This window comes from Apostichopus japonicus, chromosome 6, assembly GCF_037975245.1.
Source record: "Apostichopus japonicus isolate 1M-3 chromosome 6, ASM3797524v1, whole genome shotgun sequence".
In the NCBI taxonomy this organism is placed as follows: Eukaryota; Metazoa; Echinodermata; class Holothuroidea; order Aspidochirotida; family Stichopodidae; genus Apostichopus; species Apostichopus japonicus.
In genome coordinates, this window is record NC_092566.1 from 2,912,854 (window position 1) to 2,937,841 (window position 24,988).

Consider the following 24,988-nt stretch of genomic DNA (forward strand, 5'->3'; position numbering starts at 1 on the left):
ATGATGATACGTTACTTAAAAGTCTTAAAGTAAATTCCTATTACGAGTTATGATGGAGTAATTACAAATATTAGAATGGCTCACAACAGCAGATATAACATTTGGTAACTTGTTATTGCAATGATTATAAACAAAACAATACATACAATAGTAATAGATTTCCTTTATCATAAGCAAATCAATTTCTCTGTATAAGAGGTTAGTCGGGTAACGTCTATAGGCTCGTTCATATAAGTAGCTTCTTTCATCTATTTTGTGTTTGAAGCGGTCAGAAATATGACAATTTGGCAGTGTCGTAAATTTCAATGGCATACCTTAGCTTAGAGTAAATAAAAGAATAGTAAATTTGAGTTGCAATGGCTTCAGAGAGAATTCCCCTTATGGTTGTGAACCCCCCCCCCCCCAATATATTTAACCAGGGATTTACAGAGATAGTTAATGTGGTTCACCCAGAAAAGCTTATCAATAATAATGAATCCTAAATACTTCTAGACTTGACGTTTTGCAGATTGTAACACAATTAAAAGGAAAATATGTCATAACAGGAGTGACTTGTATCTTTTGCATGAACAAATGGTGTAATTAGTTTTCCCTAAGTGGAGGGTAAGCTTATTACAGTCAAACCAATTCTTAAGCTGCCTGGTGGCCTCCCTTACCGAAATCCCAGATCTGGGCCAGATATAAACAACCAGATCTGGCCCAGATCTGGAATTTCAATCTGGGCCAGATCTGGAATTTATATCTGGCCAGATAAAAAATTGGGCAGATATAACTTGATATAATATGAAGTTTTATATGGCCCATATAACATTTGATCTGGTTAAATTTTATTGCATCCATATCTGGGCCATATACAACTTTATCTGGTTGATATAAAGAATATCCAGATAATCCAGTTATATCTGGCATTTTATGGCCAGATAAATCTTTATATCTGCATATCTGGAATAACTGTATGTATAAGCGGGTTATGTCGATCAAATAGGAAATACTAGTGGCCAAAACTGGACTAGCATTGAGAGTAACTTTCCAGCTTGATCAGTTATCTCTGTTCTGGTACAGAGACCCGTACAGAGAGCAAGACACACGCGAAATATAAACACAGAACTCAACTGCATTGGAAAATATTAGAAATGTGCATGCACATTACACATATTTACTATACCTTACCAAAACGTTTGAAACTGATATTTAATACATTTTCAAACAGAAGCTGTAGGGATGGGTCCATGACCGATCTAAATATTCTCAATCAAAGCTTTGTTTCATTATGTAATTAACTTCAAGATTATATACAATATATAAAAAAATCGGCCTTCGTAAATATTCATGACTTTGGTATTGCTATAGCACAACAGTGAAATTGTCTTTCACTGTTATCCGAAAGTCATGTATTTACTGTACGCGAACATATTATATCAGAATGATATATGTTCAATGCATTCTACAAGTCTAACAAATATATATATATATATATATATATATATATATATATATATATATATATATATATATATATATATATATATACATGTAACGGGGTCAATGATTCAGCCCTAATCCCCCCCCCCCGCTTGATCACTACCAATCAAGGTCATAGTCCGCCAATCCTACGGTCAGTTTGTATCGTTCCTCTCCAAGTTTCCTATTCCATACTGTTTCGATTTTATCTCTTCGAGTAAAGAGTTCAAATAATTGGTTCAATCCATCCTCACGATGTCAACGAAAGATGCAGCTTTAAGTCCCAATGTAACCGTTCTATGCAATTTTCATATTAGTTATCATTATTTTAATTGAGTTATCTTTCGTTAAACATTTTGAGCTGAATAAAATTCGCCAGATTTTTGAACGAGTTCGTAGATTCTACAAACTTCACTCAAAATTTGCAAGCCCCGCCCAACAGATCATGCGCCAATCAAATTTGTCTGTTTTGTTTACGACCGTTAGACATAGGGTTTAGGAGTGGACGGTAAGAATATAAAGATTACATTTGTGAAATGAACATGCTGATATGGGCGGTCGCAGCGATTTAACCGTAAATCGTTCGCACCAAAACAGGGCAACAGAAAATATATTTCTTTCTTTCAATTACGACAGCTTTCTCCATTAAACTCACGGGGGAATTCCACGAGACCGAAGGTCCGCGAGACCGAATTTCCGCGAACCGATGGTCCGCGAGACCGTTGGTCCATCGATAGCCCGGCCAGACTGAAGGTCCGAGCCAAGTGACCGGAGCCTGAAGACACCATTTCATGATTCCGTGCACATACTAGAACATCAACAAGAAAGCAAAAAAGAAAGAAACAACTGTTTGATCAAAACGTTTTCCGGAAAATTACAAGTATTTTCCCACTCAACTGAAAAGTTTCAAAATGTGTCTTTTGATTAATAAAGAGAAGCAGGTAATTAGAAGACCTAAACCTTGGCAACCATAGGCGACGAAATCTGAAGAGGTAAAGGGAAAACCAATTTAAAACACTTTTTTAACATTGTCACATTACATGTCAAAAATATTATTTGAAATTCGAACAGTCTAAGAATTTTGGCTCCTTATAAAACCGAAAACCTCAACATGTTCCCTTGTTATAGCGTATACTGTCATTATTATCCCATTTTACTATGAAATCGGGCTTAATTATGGGTCGTCTTTTAACCTATGCCCGTAACAGTTGACACAATTTCATCATAATAAACCAAACGTCTAATTTACTTCCTAAAATTTTGACTTTTGAGACTAAAAGAGCGGGGGCTTTCGCCCCCTGCAACCCCCATCTGGTTACGCCACTGGTAGAGGTCTAGCACCTGAATGCAAGCCGTCCCAGCCCCCTTGCGCATGTCACTGGTATCCACTATGAAAAGAAATGGATGTAAATTGCTTTTAATTACGCGCTTTATCAACGTAATAATACCCGGTAGTAATATTTGTCTTACCACTTTTATAGGCCTAGTAATAGTTTTGGTCTCGCCGGGCCTAATAAAAGTTTCGGTCACGAAGACCTTCGGTGTCGCGGACCTTTTTTAATTTCGGTCTCGCAGACCGTCGGTCTCGTGGACTTTCGGTCTCGTCGCCTGTTACCAAACCCACCTGGTCAGAGTGCATTTAGAATAAGAAACATTTCATCTGCTTCGGAAGTTTGTTTTCCGAAATGCATCAGAAAACACGCATTGAGATGGCTTCTTCTCCCACCCCCCCCCACCCTCCTCCTCCCAAAATACCTCAGAATGTGAGATTTTGTGTACTCAGATTTAGAACCCAACCCTCCCTTCCCCCATCAGCAAAACTGACTTCTAATGAACTGCTCAAAATCGGACCGCGAAGTCCATCCACGGTTTCAATTCAACTGCAGAAATACAGATAAGGTGTACATGAAACTAGAGGTTGCGAGATAACGACTAAGATGAGGCATAATGTGTTCACAGTAATAACCCCACGTCTCTCTCCACCTCCAAATAATGGATACAAAAGTTACTGCCCGAATCGCAACTTCTAATTGTTATTCGGAAACTACTGTATTTTTCAATCCATTTATAAACCCTATTGTGTAAGACCAATGATCCGCGAATCTATACACAACACAGTTCAACGGCTGTGTATAGTACCCAATGTAAATGCCAAACGGATGAGTGCATGGTAGTTGTATTACGTGAAGTAGTCTCATCATCTACACAGATCAATTCTTTCTGTGTAACCGGGTTGTTTCACCGCTTGGCTAGCAAGTTTTTTTGTGGAAAATCAGCGAAATATCTTCCGCATAAAGGAGGAAAACGACCTGAAGCTATATCCGGCAAAAAAGTTTCAGCTAAACCGAGGTAAGACTTAACTGTTGGCTAAGAAATATTAATTAGTATATTAATTGTGGAAGGCACTATGCTTAAACTATAAGCTATGTATACATAGCAAAGAGAACGCTGAAGGGGTGTGTGCTTTTCTCGGTAGTGTGTTACGCCTATTGCTGCATGTGAGTGAATATTTTTTAGCATATACTGTATGCAAACGAGTGGATTTGAGGAAGGGCCTACAAACACACGCAGTGAAGTATGTGACGATGGGCTAAAAGGGGTAATTCTTTAGGTATAGCTATATAGTAAACGTTCATGGGTTGACTAAAGGGAAGTAAAACAGGCAGTTACCTGTGCGTATTATGCTGTTTTATTAATTCTGGTGGTGAGAATGCGATCAGGTCGTTGAAGTAATGTTTGGTTCACACGTTTCAATGTGTTAGGTCAGTCACGTGTTTCTGTTCCCTGGTGTCGGTGGTTGTAAATATTGTTTCCCCGAGTTGTGTAGCCCACTGTAGGCTCTGTATTTAACCCCTATCATATCTCAGGGGTCGACGGTAAGGAAAAGAGAGATGCCAAGTGGGTATACCAATTTAATTTCAAAGATAATGATTCAATTCTCGACGACGCAGTTTCTAATACAATAAAAAAAAGTATTTAAAAAAAATTGTGAAATAAAAAAATTAAAAAAGCAAACTTGACTTTAGTCAAAATGGAATGTACTACTTTAGAATTAAATTCTAGTATCGAAAAATAATCGATAAATTTAAAGAAGAAAAAAAATAGTCAGCTCGAAAAGCTGCTTCGATTTGGTAACCGAGGAAGGAAAGTCCAGACTCAGGGCGGGCCGCTGGCGACAATTATGCCACCTGGTCTCCACTTTGCCATCTCCGTTATATGATCCTTCAGTATACGATGGAAGTCATAGCCTGATACGTTATTCTTTATCCGTTTTTTTCTTCGGACCTTTCTATTTACCCCGGACACATGGGCAGTACCCTTGAGCTCCCCCACTTCCACCGGACCCTCTCGTTATTATTACTGGGTATTTAGTCACCGAACTCATTTTGACCCTCTCCGTGGTATTAAAACTGTATTTTGAGACAAATAAAACCATCACGAAACACCGTCGAACTATTGTACATGGATCGGTATATAGAGAGGTGAGATATTTGAAAAGTGAAAACGTATAACTCTGTTACTTTAGTCCCAAATATAGATAAAATTATAACTTTAAAGAAGAATCTGCAACATTTACAAATACATAATAATACAATTTTGCTTTTCTGGGAAATATGTGACTCATTCTTCCCTCTGTAATTGGTGAGATTCCTTTCATGACACATGATGAACAATTTGTGACAAATAATGGAATCATAGAGGCGTAGCCAGCTCAGGGTTTTGGGTCCAAGGTAAAATATCTACTGTGTATATCTATTCTGTTTCATAGACATACATAGCCCCTTCCCGCCTCCCTCTACCCCCCCCCCCCTGAGGCTGTCGACAGCTAGGTCGGGTGAGGACGCCTGTTTATATTCTTCATGTTTCCTTAAGTATATTATGAAAATGAGAGTAGGCTTGTATACACTGTTCTTTATCCCATATTTTCCTGGACCTCTCAAACTCCTCCCATCAGGCTGGCCCAGGGGTTGTAACCCCTCTGTGAGGCCTCTCACCCTCATGCGGATCTGTTCAGCCTCTTATTTGGACGTGCATATAGTCCATACAAAATCACATCAATGAAACGCATTTGAAACGTTTTTGATGTTGAATTGAACCGTCCCCTAATACATAATCCATAATCTGCAGCACACTTTCGATATTATTTTATTCCCCTGCTTTATAGTACAATTCAATAATCAATAATTTGTTTTTCCATTTTGATCGTTTTCACGTTGCGTCCTTATCCACCCGTTCGTGTCATTGTTTCAGTCATAGTGCAACGTACAATAGGTTCCACTCCCAGTCAAGCGATATTAAAATATAATAACCTAACAGGCGCTTAAAGAGTGACCTTGACCCATTGTATTATAAATTTTGACCATTTTGCATGGTTATTGGCAATATTTGTCCATCAGTACGTATATTTATATAGGCTTCTAAATATATGCTTATATATTGGCTTATGTATATAGCTTAATTATATACAGTAGGCTTATATATATAGACTTATATATAGGTTTATATATATAGACTTATATATATATATATATATATATATATATAAGGCTTATATATATATAGAATACACACACATATATATATATATATATAAATTATGTATATATATATTATATATATATATATATATATATATTTTCATTTATATATATATATATATATTTATATAAAGATCCTAGATATAGATCCATTTCTTACTATGTTATTATGCCTAAGGCCATATACTTTTAAACGTTTCAAGACAACAGACACACAACCTTCATCATAGTACTGTAATCAAGAAATGCTGGTATACTTTACTGGTCATTATGAATCGACATTTGATAAACCACTACAGACATGCGTGTGTGTGTGTGTGTGTGTGTTTGTATATTAAACCGACTCGTGCATCACGATATGAAACTGGTTTTCCAAGAAATAATTGACGAAGTTTGTTCCAGATTCTGGCTCATTAAAACGGATCTGATACAGTTATTGTGAGTTTAAACGATGATCTTGAAATTGTTTGACATACTCGACAAGACCTAGTTACTTAAAAAGAGAGGTTCTAATAAGCTAGAGTTATATTAGATTGTTCATGATTCCTTTTGTCCAGAAGAAGATACACTTCTTTATCTGCTTTCAACCAAAGTTTCTTCGAGACATTCACGCTTTGGACTCAGTCACATTTACTATACCGTAACTTGTTTGGCATCGACTCTCTTGATCAACAGGTTTGACAATATTTTGTTTGAAATGCTCAGTTTATATAAGTAGAACGCTTCGTGGTCCTTGATTTTCTTTGCTTAATGAATAATCTGTGGTTACACAAGAGTGTAGGCTATAATATATCGGAAGGATAATGAGTCCCCTTAGTATCATATTTCAGTAACGTGAACTAATAAATAGAGAACTTTAATGGTAGAATGTAAATTGATGAATATAAAGTAGCGCCTAACAAACCGTACTTTGTTTAGGAAGGGGAGGGGGTGGTTGGAAGCGGGGAGAGGTGTGAGATGAGGTGGAGGAGTGGGGATGGATGTATGTTTTTGGCTAAGTGCGATTGCACTGTGGTGTGAGAAATTCAGTACGGTTTGTTACATTTCCTTGTCTAATGTTTCAATGTTTAACAGTAATCATAAGTAGTGAGGGAGTGTCGGATGAAGAGGGGGGGGGGGGGGGGGGGAGGGCGGACGTTGGAGTAATCCATTAGAGATTTTCTAATAGAATTAGAGAATATGCATCCCACCTGCACCCCCTCCCCTTAGCCCATTGGCTATGCAGTGATACAGAAATGTAGGCTGGATTAATACGGTATGATATAGACTCCATCGGCTGTTGGATTTCAAATTTAAGTGTATTCTCTTTGAAACGACATTCGAATACTTTTTCTAGCCTTCTTCTGTGGCCTTCTTCTGCCATTATTTTGTCTTTGAATGGAGGAAAAATGACACTGAAGCATATCAACTGAAAGGCTATATTGTAAGACAGCTTGGTATAACCCAGAAGTGTAGCCTACCGTCCAAAAGTATAGCAATATTGCTATTGGCTTTGTATAGCAGTGTTTACACGGACCCCTATAGAGTAGGTGTTTTGCATAAATAAAACAGAGAGAACATTTATTGTTTTTGGTAAGAGAATTGGGCCAATGCCCAAAAAATGGGTCAATGTACTAATATCGGCAACTTAGTATTTCTATATTAACTAAATAGTTTAGTAAAGACGCATGCACTTATACAAAGGTTCTTCATATCAAAGCTCTCGATTCGGAAGTTTAGGGATAATATTCGGAAGTTGAGAAGAAATTACTCAACTTTATCACAAGTGATAAACTGCTTAAACATTCTTAAAAATTGTTTTCCAAGAATACTCCAAATTACGTAAATATCGTGTAACCCCCCCCCCCTCCCCCATCACCTCCCCGTAAGCGCGGCTACATCAAGAAATAATTACGGTACTGTTTTAAATGCTAAGGAAACATCGCCCTTTAGCAGAAAATAAACCAAAGCTAACACTTGTGACATGACGCGTTTTCACTATTTTACATAACCGTATGATGAGAAAGTTTTGTGGGAGGGGAGTGGAAAGGCATGCATGCCCGACGAAAAAAGGGGAGGGGAGTACAGACCCTTGCCCCGGGTCGATAAGGGACCCGTAGAGTATGGGATAAATGAGAATAATAAATTCTTCTATCAATAACACAAAGGGAAATGAAATACTTCAAAGTGATTGCCTGTTTACGCGTGATTGTTCCCGGGGAAATAAAAGATGGCCCTCGCCGTTATTGGGGGAAAGGGGGGGGGGGTGAATAGCGAGAGGGCCTATTTAACGAAAAATTACTCCTTTATTATGCTTCATACCTTACGAGTACGGAAGAAAACGTGATCTTGTGCCAAAAACAAGTGGTTCTTGTGTATAAATAAACTATTGTTGTATAATTGCAGTAAAACGAATTCTTCGGTATCTATTATATCAACTGTATATAGATTTGCCAAAACTTTGAAGTGGGTGGGGGTGTCATGCATGGTTGATTTGCAGGTACGTAGGTTTGTCACGTGTTTGTCACTGTATAGGCTTACAGGGAGTTGCTAGTTTAGATATATGTGCCGTACACTGTGGCTATCGCCATGCACACTACTAGCATTTCAACTGGATTAAGGTATGGTCATTCTAACGTCAGAATTCAAGCTTGTGTTGTTGTTTTGTTATCACCTTAAGAACTAATGGAGCAGTAAACCACTCGAGAAAAATCTGTGGCAAGTCTTTGTGTTTCATTAGCATACCCCGAATTCTTTGGAATGAAAGAAATCAACCAGTTTATTTACTAAGTCGTTCAAAGAAGTTAAAGAGTTCGCTATTGTGTACTTACAAATATTTGAAGTCAACGAAATTCCCATATTATGAGTGTCAGAAGTTAAATGTATAAATGAATAATGAATAAATAATTAAAAACACAATCAAAAGAATTTTTTTCTTGTACGCGTCTTTAAAAGAACTAAACAAATTTGAGAGAACCACAATACATTTATCAAGTGTTTAACTTACTTTTGTGCTGTACTTTGACGGTACCATAATCTGATATTCGGTGTCAAGTTGACATTTTGCTTGTTATTAGTTGGGTGAAGATAATCCATAGATTGAAGAACGGATTGAATAAGCACAGAACATTACTGTCGTGGTCGGTCAGTCACCCTCACCGCCCCCCCCCCCTTCCTCACCGACCGACATCACGAATAAAGGATTTAAGAAATAGTGTAGTGTATCAAGTAGCAACATAAAATGGATAACGATTGGACTAACGTGCATATCTTGTTTGTCAATATAAAATCGTTCCTCTCGAATCTTCACAGCTACAGAATTATCAACGTAAATAGAGGGAACCCGCATAATTCTTTATATGTAAATATTCCATAAGATATTGTCTCACACATGAACTATTGTCGTGTTGAGCGCCATGATTGCTTTAATTAAATGCTAATTTTATGCACTATGCAGATGACGTCAGTGGAGCTGAAGAAACACAAGACTGCCCTGCCGGGTGAGTCATCGGGATGTCTTGACAGGAGAGAGGCACTTGGACTAGGCAAACTTGACATTCAAAACCAAACAGTTGAACTTGAAGTAAGTGTACCTCACTTCACATTTCCTTATCTCACCTCACCTCACTTTACCTCATATCATATCACCTTACCTCATCTCACCTCACTTTACCTCATATCATATCACCTTACCTCATCTCACCAAAACTTACCTCATCTGACCTCATATCATATTTCGTCATCTCACCTTACCTCATCTCACCTCACATCATCTCACTTCACCTCATATCATATCACCTAAGCTTACCTCATCTCACCTCACTTCATCTCACATCACCATACCTCATCTCATCTCAATAAAACTTACCTCATCTGACCTCATATCATCTTTCCTCATCTCACCTTACCTCATCTCACCTCACATCATCTCACTTCACCTCATATCATCTTAGCTTACCTCATATCACCTCACTTCATCTCACCTTACCTCATCTCATTTCACCAAAACTTACCTTATCTTACCACATATGATCTTTCCTCATCTTACCTTACCTCATCTCACCTCACATCATCTCACCTAAACTTACCTCATCTTACCTCATATCAACTTTCCTCATCTCTCCTTACCTGTTTTCACCTCACCTAATCTCACCTCACCTAAAGTTACCTCATCTTACCTCATATCCTATTTCCTCATCTCACCTCACTGTATCTCACCTCATTCACTTTACCTCATTCACCTTACCTCATCTCACTTCATCTCACCTCACTTCATCTCACCTCATATCATGTCACCTCATTTCTTCTTACCTCATCTCACTTCATCTCACCTTACCTCAACTTATAATATGTCATCTCACCTCATATCATGTCACCTCATTTCAGCTTACCTCATCTCATCTCACCTTACCTCATCTCACCTCAACTTATATTATGTCATCTCATCTCACCTCATAACACCTCACCTTATCTACAGCCTCACCTTACCTCATCCTCTCAATCTTATGAATAAATTATACCTGAGTAATTAATTATATCTCTATAATTCTGAGGTGGGAGTGTTCCTTCCTCATGTGACCCCCTCACTTTGTTATACTCATGTTTATTCATAGAATTCTAATGGCGTCAGAGTCTCATCATTAGTTAAAGATGGCAACTTAACTACAGATTATTATGAAGGAGTCCAAACGCTTTACGATGGATTTCAAAGAGGATTAAACATCTCCAGTGAGTACAGTAATCATCAGTAGTACTTGTTTTATTTTTGGTTTTCTTGGAATGTTTTTCTTTTCTTAAAGGAAAGAAACATATTCCAAAATGTTTGTCATGCACATATGTACATAAATCTTGAAAGAAAACCTAAGTTCAGGATCTCTTGCGTTTTGTTACAATGTTGAAACTGCCTAACTCTGGACTGAAGTTGTTAATGTAAGGACGTAATTAAATATAGTGATATACACCCGACGATGATCACAGTCTCGATTAAAAGGGAATTAGGGGGTGAGAACGAATCAGTCGTTCGGTTGCTGGTTTTTTTCGTGCACAGGTTCTTCTTGTGTGAATTTCCTTAAAAAGGACGTAAATTATGGTCATTACTATGTTGAGTAGACCGTCGAATTTTTAGGATAAGAAATAGCATTCCATAGCGTATAGGAACGGAGCCGTATTGTATGGGTTACTAGCTACCCGAATGAGAGGGGAATTAATTTGAGCAATTCTGTAATATTGTGCAATTTGCAACTGACAAGAATGGTGTTGTTCCTCTTAACTATAATTTTTCACTAAATTTTCTTATTTCCCGCACAGAGACTGCTCCTTGTCTCGGGTGGAGACCCAAACCAGGCGAGCCGTATAAATGGCTTTCGTATGAACAGGTAAACTGTGGTAACTAACGTCATTAATTGTTGTCATCAAAACTCTCGATAACTCCCTCCTCTTGTAAAAAAGAAAAATCACAGAATATTCTACAACATGAATTAAAACAAAGACGAAACAGGGGACTTAACGTTGCCTCCTTCTCTCTGAAAATAGACGCAATATTCAATCCACCTAGTCTTGCAAACTGGCAATCAGAAACACCTCCGCCCCTCCCCCACCACCCCACAAATTGATGACGTCACAAATGGACAGACAGACAATATCATTCCCCACTCAGGCCCACAGATCTATATCGCAATGCCCGTCAAGGTGCATATTTAATCTTGTCTGACTTCTGGGAGGGTCAAATCAATCGACATCACTCCTCGTCTACTGTAACTATGAACTCCTTTCTACCTGCAGAAGACAATTTGGTAATAATGTTGCATTGCGCCCTCCTTAACATCTTCAGGTCATTGCCCTCTTCCTTTCGAATCCTCCAGTTCCAGTTATCGAAGATCTTTGTAGGCCTAGTACTCGTCACGTACATGCCGCAATGTATTATAGGTTCGTACAGCTTTACTGTTGTAGTGTGACTAGTGTCTCTAAAGTTATTAAATACAGTATACCGCCAGTATACATTTGAAACGATTATTTTTTTTGTTATCGTACCCCAGGTCTACGCAAGAGCTCGGCTGTTTGGTTCTGGGTTGATCAAGAACGGTTTCCCGCCGGGCCAAGAAACTTTCGTCGGTGTTTACTCTTCCAACAGAGTTGGGGTAAGAATATGTACGATGAAAACATGATATATGATATGATATTATAGGAAATGATATGATTCTAAATCAAAACAGAGTTTGCTCAGGACTTTCAATTCAACAATACTTTGTCTTCCATATTTGAAATGGTTCTTTACATGTTCACATGTTAAGTTTGTTTAGTTTTTTATGCTAATTATATTCAGAATGTCATTGAGGGTTCCTCTGGAGAGCAGTACTTCTACACTGAGCAGGACTACCCTCATTAAAGATGAAAATAAGAACAATAAAAAGAAATAAAAAAACATACATAAAAAATTTAAAATAAATTCCATTTTACTATTGTATGTTGACAATAATCCAAAATTGTTATTTCATCACAAAATAATGGTTTTTCATGAAATATTCTCTATATCGTGTGATCTAATTACAGACTTTTCTGTATGTTGATATTGTGTGTGTATTTCTCTTTTCAGTGGGTTCTGGCTGAACAAGCAGCTAACATGTTCTCCATGGTCTTAGTACCACTCTATGACACACTGGGACCAGATGCATGTAAATACATTTGCAACCAAGGTACGCAATTTCATGTTTTACATAACCAATCAGCCCCGTAGCAAGTAATTCTGAGTAAGGGTTGGGGTGGCGAAGGGGGATGTGGGGGGGGGATGTGGGGAATTAACAATTAAGTATGAGTACTTATTTTGTGTCATGTTTATTATATATTGGCAGTTTCACTTATTTTGCAAATGGGGTTCGTCGGCATGGGAGCAAGCCCGCCACTAATACACCCCCCAGTGGCGTAGCCAGAGGGGGCCAGGGGGGCAATGCCCCCCAAATTTTCTTTGTGCTAGTCTTGCCCCCCCCCCCCCCAATGAAATCCAGTGATGTATTCAAAATACTTCTTGTTTACATTTTTTCGAGTTCTAATCACAAGTATTCATACCTCAGGGCTCATGTTCATACTTCATATAAGGTCAGAACTTGGTAATCAGACCGAGATATTACACATTTTGGGCCTTCATCATACCCACATACGGAGACCGTTGATCAATATCGTCCTACAGAATAAGCGCCAATAACTTGGCCGGTTGTACAACCATTACAGACTAGCGCTAGCAACCCATGTGCATTTTCAGCGACCAATGATGCCACTCGTGGAGAATTTTCACTGCACTTATAGGCCCTATAGGCCTAGTGAAACTTGTTTGTGTGGAAATCTGGGCATGTAGTGAATTAGAGTAGCTAATTTATTCATTGTATCCTTTTCATAATGTGCGGAATTATTTATTCATTTACACACGCTGCATTACTGTTATTGTTAAACCACGACGACTGTCTTTGCAATAGAGGTAAATTAAGTGAAAGTGTGTCTTGTTCCACTGAACCATTGGATGTGTATTTGTGCAGACGAGGTGCCCATTAATACATATATTTCTTGGTATTTCCTACGTTCAACCATAATGGGGTTAGCCCCCTTAAGAAAAATCTTGCCCCCTAACAATAGAATGCTGACTACGCCACTGCCCCCCCCCACCCCCGTAACGCACACTGGCATTGGGCATGTACAAATTACGTGAAGCATACGTATGAATTCACTGGACATCGTCAGTAATTATGAAAAAAGGATACAATGAAGGGGAGAGTGGGGAGGGAAGGTGGAGGCCAATGTATTCTTGGTTGTACCGGTGGAAACAATTTGAGTTAACTGATAGGGAGATAAAATAAAGTTAAATTAAGCGATATACGTAAATTTCAGTAGCAGCAGTTTAATGGAGGTTGGCCTTGCATTAAAATGATCACCAATAAATAACGTGTATTAATAAGTAATGGGTATCACAGCACTGGATTATAAGAAGTGATGTGTATTACCCATCGCAGCACTGGATTATACTTTGTGGGGACCCCACCGCACTTATTATTAACCAATGTGTTGTGATTTTTTTGATTGACTCGCCATCAACTCATTCTTGAGTCATCCTTTGGCGTCTTATTCACTTGCATCACATCATTTGTTCTTACTAATTTACTGAAAACAAAATGCAAAGAAAGTGGATTAACGTTTATTTTTTACAATTTTTTTCCTTCTAATATTAGCAATGAATTAATCTAGACTCATATTTTTTTGTATGATCATACTCTATGACTAACATTGTATATTATGTACTTTGTATCCCCCTTTGTTACCAGTTGAACTCAAATTTGTTATTTGCGACAATGAGAAGCGAGCTGCAGTACTTCTTGAACAGGTCGATGAGATTCCCAGCCTAAAGACTTTCATTATTATGGAGACATTTTCAGACGAATTTAAGGAGAAATGTGCAGAGAAAGGAATCGCTCTGTACCGATTCTGCGACATTGAGGTAAAAAAAATGGTTTGGTTTTACTTAGTATAACATTGAGGTAGTTGGGGGGGGGGGGTGGGGGAGAAGGGGGTGGAGGGTGGTTGGATCTGCAAATTTAACAGACCACCAGAGTATTAAGCCAGCTTTACACTGCGACAAAAGGAATCTGGCAAAGTAACGTTTGTTGCATTCTGTTTGACATGTCGGTTAGTCTAGAGGTTATTGTGTTGATTAATTCACCATCTTTAATTTTCCTAGTAGGGGAAGGGAGACGGGGGGGGCAGGGAGAAAGGAAAGGAAGATGGAGGGTCGCATAAGTTTTTACACCACTGGTGGTACTTGTTCAATATATTTCTCTCCTTTTCCTTGAACAGAAAGACGGCGAGAATGATATGCTAGATCCAGTGGTATGTAGTTTACTTTTTTATATAGTTACGGACGTGTGTGTGTGAACGACTCATTTTTCTTTGCACATCATTAACTGTATAAGTGTATCTTTGCATTTAAGCATTTGTCATTGATATTCTTAGTCGCATATGCGAACTGAAAATGCTCCTTGGTGTAACGTTCGACCTCGGTGTAGCAACGGTGAAAGCATCTCAGGAAACCTCCCATCTCATCCCTCTCCCCAACCCATCCCCCCCCCCCCCGCACACACACACTCTTACACAAACGCAGCCACACCATAATCAAACACAAAGGTAACTTTTTATTTAAAAAAAAAAGCACGTGCAGGTTCAAAAAGCACATTCGAGTTACAAAACCCTTTCCCCTCTCCTTAGGTGATGTGTAGACACCGCATGTAGCCTCTGCTAGACATTGATACGTACACACAACATTGAGGTCGCATGAGGTTTGACACCAGCGGTAACAATTTGATCAGTTTCAGTTTATCAATGGCATTAAAGACACGATGCTGTTTTCTTAAATCATATATAATTATTCCGTCTTTTCTTACATGTTTCATCGTTACCGTCGCACTCTTCAATCCAACAATTAGACTAATGAAAACCTCCGCATTGAATATGTCAATGTCAATTCGTTGTTGTTGATTATTATATTTCATAGCCTCCCAAAAAAGATGACCTGTGTACCATTTGTTACACCAGTGGTACAACCGGTAACCCAAAAGGTGCAATGCTTTCCCACGGCAACTTCATGACGTGTGCAGGTGGACAACTGGGTGTAATTTCGGTAAGTAAACCGCGGTATGCATTCGCGGGGCGAATAATGAGTGGCTGAATGGTGTCTTACGGCTTGGCTTGCCTATGAAAAGTGGTAATGCTGTGTAAATTGTCAGATTCAAAAGCACCAGGGGTGCAATCTGTACAATCGTAACACTTGGGGTTAATACGCCCTCATTGACAGTTACACAAAGCCAGTTTATACGCATTCACACACCAGTAGAATCACTGTGGTCGAGTGGTACGGACTTCGGTACGTGACAAAAGGTCCGAGGTTCGATTCATACCTTCGTCTGATGAGTCCCAAAGGACGAAACCGGTCGTGAAGTGGATTTTTCTGTGTGTTGATCTTAACTAGTTTAAAATATATCTTTTATACCACTTGCTACACATTCAATATATATATATATATATATATATATATATATATATATATATATATATATATATACGTGTGTTTGTGTGTTTATGAACTATAATTAATTGATTTTATATCGACTTTCCTTCCCCTAAGGATGTATTTGAAGTACGCACAGGAGACTGTTACATTTCATACCTACCTCTGGCCCATGTCTACGAACGATTTGCACAGGTAAGTCATCGCAACGACCAATATCTTCACAATAAAACATGCATAAATAAATCACCCTATAGCTTGTTATAAAACCCGTCGTTGTTAATACATGTTTATTCACAATATACTGAATATGCAATACTTACTTCCGTGGGAGGGGCATAAACACGTGCAAGGTCTCCCTGGCAGTTTTGCCGACTTGAATTTTATACAAACAGACTCGAACTTTTGATGATTTTGCTTTCAACAATTCTCTTCAGCTGAACATATTTATGCATGGCGCAAGAATCGGATTTTATCAGGGGGACCCCAAGCTTCTGCTGGATGACTTGCAGGCACTACGTCCCACGTTCTTTCCGTGTGTCCCAAGGGTTATGACCAGGATATATAGCCGGGTGAGTTACGTTTAGATTGCAGGCTAGCTTACTTTTCCTGTATCTTATTTGTTAGTTGTTACTATACCCCACGTTCACCCCACTGTAATGTTACCGACATACAATCTTTTAAAAGCAAGGGCGTAGGAACCAGGGGGCTGGGGGACGCCAGCCCCCCAGTGAAAAATATGGAGGCGGAAGTATCATTCCGCCCCCCTCCCCCGCTTCGCAAGTCAGAAAACCCCTTTTTCATTTCTCAATAAATGATAACAACATTCGTCATTTTAGCAGAAAACATTTTGGCAGAAAAAAATCTCATTTGGAGCACCAAATTGCATCTAAGGCCAGGTGAAAATGCAAAATTATTTACAAAATGGAGTGGGTGTTGAAGTGTGCTATATTGCACCAAATTGCATCTGAGGCCACCTGGAAATGCAAAAAATTTCCAAAGGGGAGGGGGACCTCCCCTTAGACCCCTACCAAAGGCCGGCCATCAGTCTTCAGCCCCCCACTCAAAAGTACCTTCCTACGCCACTGTTTAAAAGTCATATAGCATGGGGAATATAAAACTGTACAAACGCTGCCAGGATTATACCGGGATTCGAACCCGGTAAACTTTCCGCTATAGATGCGGAAATCCTCACCTAGCTGCGCTAAGGACATTAGTGTCATGCATGTGCCGTGATTCAAGACCCGCCGCTAAGGAAGGTCCAAACCTTCACTGTTGGGCTATACGTTCGATTCGATGGATAGAGTACAGAAGTTGTCTTCATGAGACATAACGCATTAATACTTACGGAAAGGTCTAAATCCACCGATCATCAAGACTATAGAATTTTCTAATTGGGTTTTTCTTTTTAATTTTCTGATGTGGTATGAATCCTCCGTTCCAGGTCAACGCCAATGTGTCTCAGAAAGGTCGAGTGTTTAAACGTATCTTCGACACAGCTATCAAAGCTAAAAAGAAGGAAATACAAAAGTAAGTCGATAATTTAAATATAAATGCTATTTATAGTTACTCATGAAAGCCCCCACCTCTAGTCCCCCTCTCCACCCCCCCCCCCCAATCTCTTCCACTCAGCTCTTCTCTCCGACAAAAATTTAACCCTAGTGTTATTCGAAATTAATTGAAAGGTAATCCTTTCTCAAGTCTTGTTTTAATCTTTAAAAACAAATACCTTAAAAGAACACATGATATAGATATTCAGAAGATCTCATCGAACTATATTAACAAGTTAATCATACTAATTACTTACGGATGCCAAGAATGGACATAAAAAGAAACTTCGTGTCGAATTGTTTAATTTTTTGCTTCGTTCAAAATATCAAGATGGATGTCGAGAAAAAATTGATATTTAAGATAGCCATTCACTTGGGCCTGATTTAAATACCCACGTCCCGTCCTAACCACCATAATATGTTAGGTAAAATACATCGTATCTTTTAAAGTTGCTATATGCAAAGGATTTCATGTAAAAAGAATTACTATGGCATGTTCATACTTTTTTTTTTAGGGGAATTATTAGAAACAATGGTCCATGGGATGCGCTCTTAAAGAAAGCCAGGGTAAGTTATTATCCGTTCAGTTTGGTTATTTCAAGTAATTCCATGATACAGCCAGCTATGGAAAACGGCTGTAACCGCCAATGTCTGAAAAAGAGCTATAACTATTCATTTATGACAACAAAGGTGGGGGGGGGGGGGGGAGCGGAGGATAGCAACGCTAGCAATGCCTCTCTCACATTTTGACTGTCGCTTCCTGATAAGACCAGCATGCCTAACGATAGTCTTTTTAACAGTCGTTTCATTTGTGTTTATTTCTCGTAATAGATGTTGACAGGTGGAAATGTAAGAATCATGACCACGGGAGCTGCTCCGATCTCACCGGAAATTAAATTGTTCTTCAAAGCACTATTTGGATGTGTGGTAAGACTATAGCATTGTACTCTATATGCTTTAAATTTTAACAACCGATATGATTTGATGTTATTTCGGTCTTCGAGCCAAAGTTGCCACTTGGTGATTTGTAATCCTGGGTTCTGTCTTATATAGTTTCGCCAGGATGGTGGGTATTTATATATGCAATCATAACATTATATATTCATTAAGATTTTTTAACTAGAAGATTAGGTGTTAATGAAATATATCCTATAACGAGTACAATGAGAGGTAAATTGGTCACATGGAGCAAGTCACATGACCCTACGTTGTTACTTAGGTTTGTGTGTACGTCTGCTAATTGGCATAAGCGTTCTAGCCTTCAGCTTCAGATGTCTATTTAATTACGTATGCTCACGCAGCATATTAATTCAGTGCGAATATTAATACATTACAATGTTATAATCCCTGTATATCATGTTTTCTCTAATGCCATGACGTCACAGGTTGTTGAAGGTTACGGTCAAACAGAATCCTCGACTCTTACATCAATTACAAACCCACGTGATCTATCGGACGGCCATGTTGGATGCATCATCTCTTGTATCCAGGTCAAACTGGTTGACGTCCCTGATCTACAATACTTTGCTTCCAACGGCCAGGGTGAGGTAACTACTTACTAAAACCATATTTTTGAAATTAATATTCGTAAGTAATCTGCATCGTAATCCTTCTTCGGCATGTACAAAACTTTGACGTTTTGTGAATTAGTGGCGAAAGAGAGATATCTAAGATCAGAAATTATGTCATTTTTTTTAATTATATATTTAAATTTTAGAGACATCATTCCATGCGAGGTTTTGAACACAAATGTCAAGTTATTGGAATACCGAAGTCACGTTATTTAAATTGAGACAACGTCATAATTGCTTATATACTTACTGTATGGCCCCAGTGTTTATGACTCGGTATATACTTCAGAGCAAAACATATAAATGCTATTGGTAGCTTGAGCAGGATTTCTCGTTGTATACACTTATATTTATGACAAGTTGTTTGTACTGTTTATTCTTGATTTGCACATAATCTTTCTGCAGCTTTCTTGAGGAAAGAGCATGATTTAATAGTAAAAATATAAAGTATCGCCGTTCAGAAATACTCAAACCAGTTGGGGGGGGGGGGCTTTTCTTAAAGGATTGGTTCAGTTGTCATACATGTTTATGTTATATGAAAGAGGACAATAAAAGAAACACAATGGTGAGGAAAAAAAACTGTTCAAATATCTTTTTCGGTTAAAGAGATATTCAAGTGTAAAGTTTTTATCAGATTGTGTAGAAACTGCTGAAATCTGACTAGCTGTGATGTCACATCCTCACATTCCTGAAAAGTCTTTGTTTTTTTTCTCTAAATATTTTGTGAGATTTCATGACTTTCAATCAAAAGATATATCAAGAGATCTCATATTTGTCAAAGGAAGTATTTCAGATTAAACATCGGAAGAATTTTTGATTATATTATTTTCAAATGTGTTAAAAAATGTAAAGAATTTTTAAAGAAATATATTCACAAATGTTAAGGAAGTGAGGATATGACATCACACCCTCACAGTAAGTCTTTCTACACCAGTCGTTTTCAAAGAAACTTTGATATCTTCAAAGTGTCATATCTCCTTAACAGAGGATGCTATCATGGTAGTTTCTTCACTGTTCTTTTTGTCTTTTTGTGCTCTTTCATAATAAAATAACAAAATAGACATGTCAAACACCTGAACCAATCCTTTAACAGCCTTTGAAATGGAGAAAAAACATATCCTGTTTTTTTTTTTGGTTTTACTTTCTACAGGTCTGTATCAAAGGAGGAAGCGTATTCAAAGGTTATTACAAAGACGAAGAGAAGACTAAAGAGGCTATTGATGAAGATGGGTATTTACATTCAGGAGACGTGGGGCAATTCTTACCGGTACGTAACTATGACGTCACATTACAGATATCAAGGTTTTTATTTTATTTTGTGATATTGTGATGATATGCAGATGTACACGATTTTGTCATTTGTTTCATAAGTTGAACTCTTGCACGTTTCTCATATACTTCTATATTACTTCACCTCCCGCCCCTCAATGTCTGAGCCTATAGTTGAGAGGGTTACAATGAAAAGTATACTGTTATATATAATATAAAATGTGAGGAAATGCATCTTACGTTTTCGAGATAATCTTGTTTATTCCTTTATCATTATTATAATGTTACTACCAACAGCGAGACCCAGCTGGACACCCAGAGACAATTATATGTCACCGCCCCCTTGTAACCTCTTCATACATTCCATATCAGGGTCCCCTGCATACTATTTTGACCCACAGTATGTATCCATTCCTCGGGGATGTAGTCCCCCTGACTGCCCTCCCCCTCTCTCTCTCTCTCTTCAGGCCTGACAATCGGACATTTTTAACTTCCTAAAGACCGCATCTATCAGTAATTAATTTCTCTTTGTCATCCCCTTTTGCTTCTAAGAATGGACAGCTGAAGATTGTCGACAGAGTCAAACATATTTTCAAATTGTCCCAGGGAGAATACGTCGCCCCAGAGAAAATTGAGAATGAATACGTGAGAACTGAAGGTGTCGCACAAATATTCGTCCATGGAGATAGTTTGCAGGTTAGTGACAGGGAAGCAAACACCATTTTGTACGGTGGGGCAGGTGGGGAGGTGAGGGTGCGATAAAATGCTATGTGGTCCCGAGGAGGGGTATATAAAGGGAGCGTGGTCTCCTTTCCCATCTGAGATATTGTAGTACTAACAGGAGGGTGTTAAAATTCAAAGAATGCATTAATTTGCAACTTTTGAAACAATGTTGTAGAATCTCCGCCTGTTTAGGTTGTAGCGCACATACATGTTTCATATTCATGTGCTGTACACTTTATATTCTGTCTGCCAGTGGTGAAGAAGGGGGGGGGGGAGTATTTGAGTCTCCTGGTACATTCTGGGGGTGGGGGATGGATTTCCCATCTGTTCACGGTGGTTACAATAATATGTCGCTCTATTTACCTCTTCCCTAGGATTGCTGTGTAGGTATCGTGGTCCTTGATGAAGATTGGCTAAAGGCGTTAGCTGCAAAGAAAGGCTGGGAAGGCGAAAGCAAAGACTGGTGTGAAAAGCAGGTACAGTATATTAATTAAGCCTCATGAACTATGGCATTCAGACGGACAGTTACTATACTTTAATTATGCACAGGTATACGGAGGCTGAAAAAAACAACAATAATGATATTTTATATCAATCTTATTCATGAAAATAATGATATTTTATATCAATCTTAAATTACTAGGAGCTGAACGACCTCGTATTCGGAATGCTGAACCAAACTGCAAAACTGGCCCAACTGAAAGGCTTCGAACAGGTATGATAGATTGCATGATCATGTAATTTAACAAATATAGTGGAAGACTAGATATGGACCCCCCTCCCCCTCCTCACCACCACCCCCTCCTCACCACCACCACCCTTAGAAAGCAACTTTATCAGGGAAACTGATACTGGATCTTTAGGCCACTACATAATTTTTTCTTGAACATGACGGTTTTTGAAGAGCGTTCTACATTCTAATGTTTACCGTCTCTTCAAAGTTTCACATTCTCGGCATTTGCACTTCACTTCATAACTTCAGCCATATATATATATATATATATATATATATATATATATATATATATAAACACTACGGAGTTGTGCGATTTGTCGCAGTTCTTAAATCCTTTCTTCTTTGGAGTCGAGTTTGTATCTCGATTTATCTCCAGCCTTACTGTAAACTATGACTTTATGTTGTCATTAATTTGGTCGTTTTTATTTTACATTTAGGTTAAAATCATTCACATCAATCACGAGGCTTTTAGCGTTGAAAATGGGCTACTGACGCCGACCTTTAAATCAAAGCGTCCGGTCGTAAGGACTCGTTTTCAAGACCTTCTGGATGGTCTGTATGTCAAACTCGCCGAGAGGAAGAAACAGGGGGGAGAAAAGACCGCCACCGCTGCTAACCAGAATGGTTCGGCATCGGCTGCTGCTGCCAACGTGGAAGAGGTTAATGGTAACGCCAAGAAGGAAGACGATCCAGCAGTTGAAGGGGAGGAAAACGCCAAAGAGGTGAAAGATGAGGAGAAGGACACGGTGCAAGAGGAAGACAAGGATGAAGCTAAGGCAGAAGGGGAAGAAGAAGGGAACGAGGTCGGTGATAAAGAGGCTCAAGGAGAGGCTGGTACTGAGGAGAATGAAGGGGACAAAACAAAGGAAGAAGAAGAACCAGAAAACAAAGAAGAAGAGGAAGAAAAAGAGGAAAAGCAAGAGAGTAAAGAGGAAGAAAGTTCAGCAGTGAAAGATGAAGACACGTCGGCAGCGGGAGACGGTGGTGAAACTAGTGAAGGCGGCGGAGTTGGTGATGCCGGTGGTGATGCCGGTGGTGATGGAGATTAATAACATTACCGGGAGGGAGACTTTAAAGTTGAAATTTTGTTTAACCATCGTAATACAAAATCATTGAGCCGAGCCTGAAGTTTTAGTATCTGAAATGACTCAATGGCGCGGTTCAACCTTGTATCGTATAGCAACCGCTACGATGTGAAATTATTGTGCATGATAATTGTGGAATCGATAAGGCTGCACTGTATTTCAGGCCAGTTGTTGTGATCCCACCAGGTTTATTCGTTATGAAGAGGTTTTGTATGGGTAAATTAGGGAGAAAGGAAAGAGAGAAAAAAAAAAACGAACGTTAACTGTATGTCTGTTCGTTCCTTCCTTGCTTTAATGAGTTCGTTCATTCGTTCATTAGATTTGGTGAAACGTCTTCCACCATAGACATTAGATTAAAACTATTAAATGCCCACCCCGCGCGTGCGGACATCAAAAACGACATTAATTTATTTTGTCAACCGTTTACGTATACGCATTCACGCCCGAACGGCTGCCAACTATAATGAATAAACCAATCACGCACAACTGCTGTATTATTAAACGTGACGTATACGGGTTTTGCTTAAATTTTCATATGCAATTTGCTGTAACATAATGGCATCACTGCGACGAACATTCCCACAAAATGTCGACAAATGAAACTTTAAACAAGTTTTGTTTTTGCAAATCACTGAATGTTAAATCTATACAATAATTTTTGAAAATGGTTTTGGGTTAAGTACTTTCATAACTTCATCTCAGGAAATACTTGAAAATTTTCAACTATGTCTCTATTTTTTATTTCATTTCAGCTGTACCAAACATGATTCAGGGTACTTTAATTTACAAATGTATTATTAATTTTCAAACAGAAGCTGTAGGGAGGGGTCCATGACAGTTCTAAATATTCTCAATCAAAGTTTTGTTTTCATTATGTAGTTAACTTCAATATTTATTTACAATATATAAAAGAATCGGCCTTCGTATATATTCATGACTTTGGTATTGCTATAGCACAACAGTTAAGTTTATATTATAGTTAAAAGAAATTGTCTTTCACTGTTATCAACTATTCTTAAACTGGAATTGAAATTGGCTATTTCATATATTATCATGTATTAACATCACTTCAATTAATTAAAGGTGGGCAATGGTCAATAAACCATGTGTAAGTTTTATTATTTCATTACACAGGGTGAGGGGAGGTGGCGGGGTATATCTGAGACCAAGTCTGTCTCAATTTGGCCTTCCTTAGAGAACCATTTATCTTAATTAAAATATCTAATCTCTATCATGCATCGAGATACAGGCTTTTTCAAAATTTAAAAACACACCTGATATTATTTCTCCAAGTTATGAGAACTTATGATTATTATTATGATTATTATTATTATGATTATTATTATTTTAATTATCATAATTATTATTGTAATCATTATTCTTATTTATATTATTATATTAGTTCAGGGTAACATTGTCTTTCACACTAAACTTTCAAAAACTCCCATATTTAATATATTCTTTTGTTACAATGCATTATTGAGTTTATATTCAGGAATTTTTACTTACCTATAAATTACTATATTTTATAGAACTAAAATTTGAATACAGTAGTGTAGACGGGGTAAAAACGATTCTTTTGTCTTCTTCTAAGATCGATTTAGACGTCCAATAAATCAAGTCATGTTTTCACTCATTAAAAATAAGCTGACGTAATTCAAGTGAATCGACGGATTAAAATATTGAATATCCTTATATATCGTAGTGACATATACATGTGGTGATTACTACCGAAGATTAACAATGATCGATGAAAAGAAATAATTTACCTACAAAATTTTGCAATGAAAGAGGTAAGGAGATATGTGGGACCCTAAGTTTATTCTTCAATTCCATCAATGTGTTATTACTTTAGCAGTGATTCTTACCGTTTCCCCATCCTGGAGTCTAGGCGGTAATGTTTTCGTAGTGCATACACATAAAACAAAACAAATGATGGACTCCCATTGTCAAATAATGTATATATATATATATATATATATATATATTTGTATATATATATATATACATACATATATATATATATATATATAT

General features: G+C 38.0%; 1 protein-coding gene and 1 long non-coding RNA gene across 3 annotated transcripts in view; one reads left to right on the plus strand and one right to left on the minus strand.

Moving 5' to 3' along the window:
- The first annotated feature begins 3,598 nt into the window (after positions 1–3,598).
- Positions 3,599–24,525, plus strand: LOC139968669 (long-chain-fatty-acid--CoA ligase 5-like). The gene is made up of 20 exons (XM_071972936.1): positions 3,599–3,810; positions 9,436–9,561; positions 10,592–10,706; positions 11,286–11,353; positions 12,014–12,115; positions 12,571–12,670; positions 14,285–14,457; positions 14,814–14,846; positions 15,508–15,633; positions 16,138–16,215; positions 16,458–16,592; positions 17,465–17,550; positions 18,086–18,137; positions 18,402–18,497; positions 18,956–19,117; positions 20,292–20,408; positions 20,963–21,106; positions 21,508–21,609; positions 21,777–21,848; positions 22,307–24,525. Exons 2-20 carry the CDS (start codon positions 9,436–9,438, stop codon positions 22,916–22,918), a joined length of 2,499 nt encoding a protein of 832 aa, XP_071829037.1. The 5' UTR covers positions 3,599–3,810; the 3' UTR covers positions 22,919–24,525.
- The window catches only part of LOC139968671 (uncharacterized), a 32,705-nt gene continuing 11,533 nt past the window's right edge, over positions 3,817–24,988 (minus strand). The window contains exons 2-3 of one of the 2 annotated variants that reach the window (XR_011793520.1): positions 17,369–17,528; positions 3,817–4,871 (exon numbers count right to left, since the gene is read on the minus strand). This is a non-coding gene — a long non-coding RNA (uncharacterized lncRNA). Of the gene's footprint in view, positions 4,872–15,608; positions 15,706–17,368; positions 17,529–24,988 lie in introns of those variants that run through there. The other variant, XR_011793521.1, reaches the window with a different exon arrangement.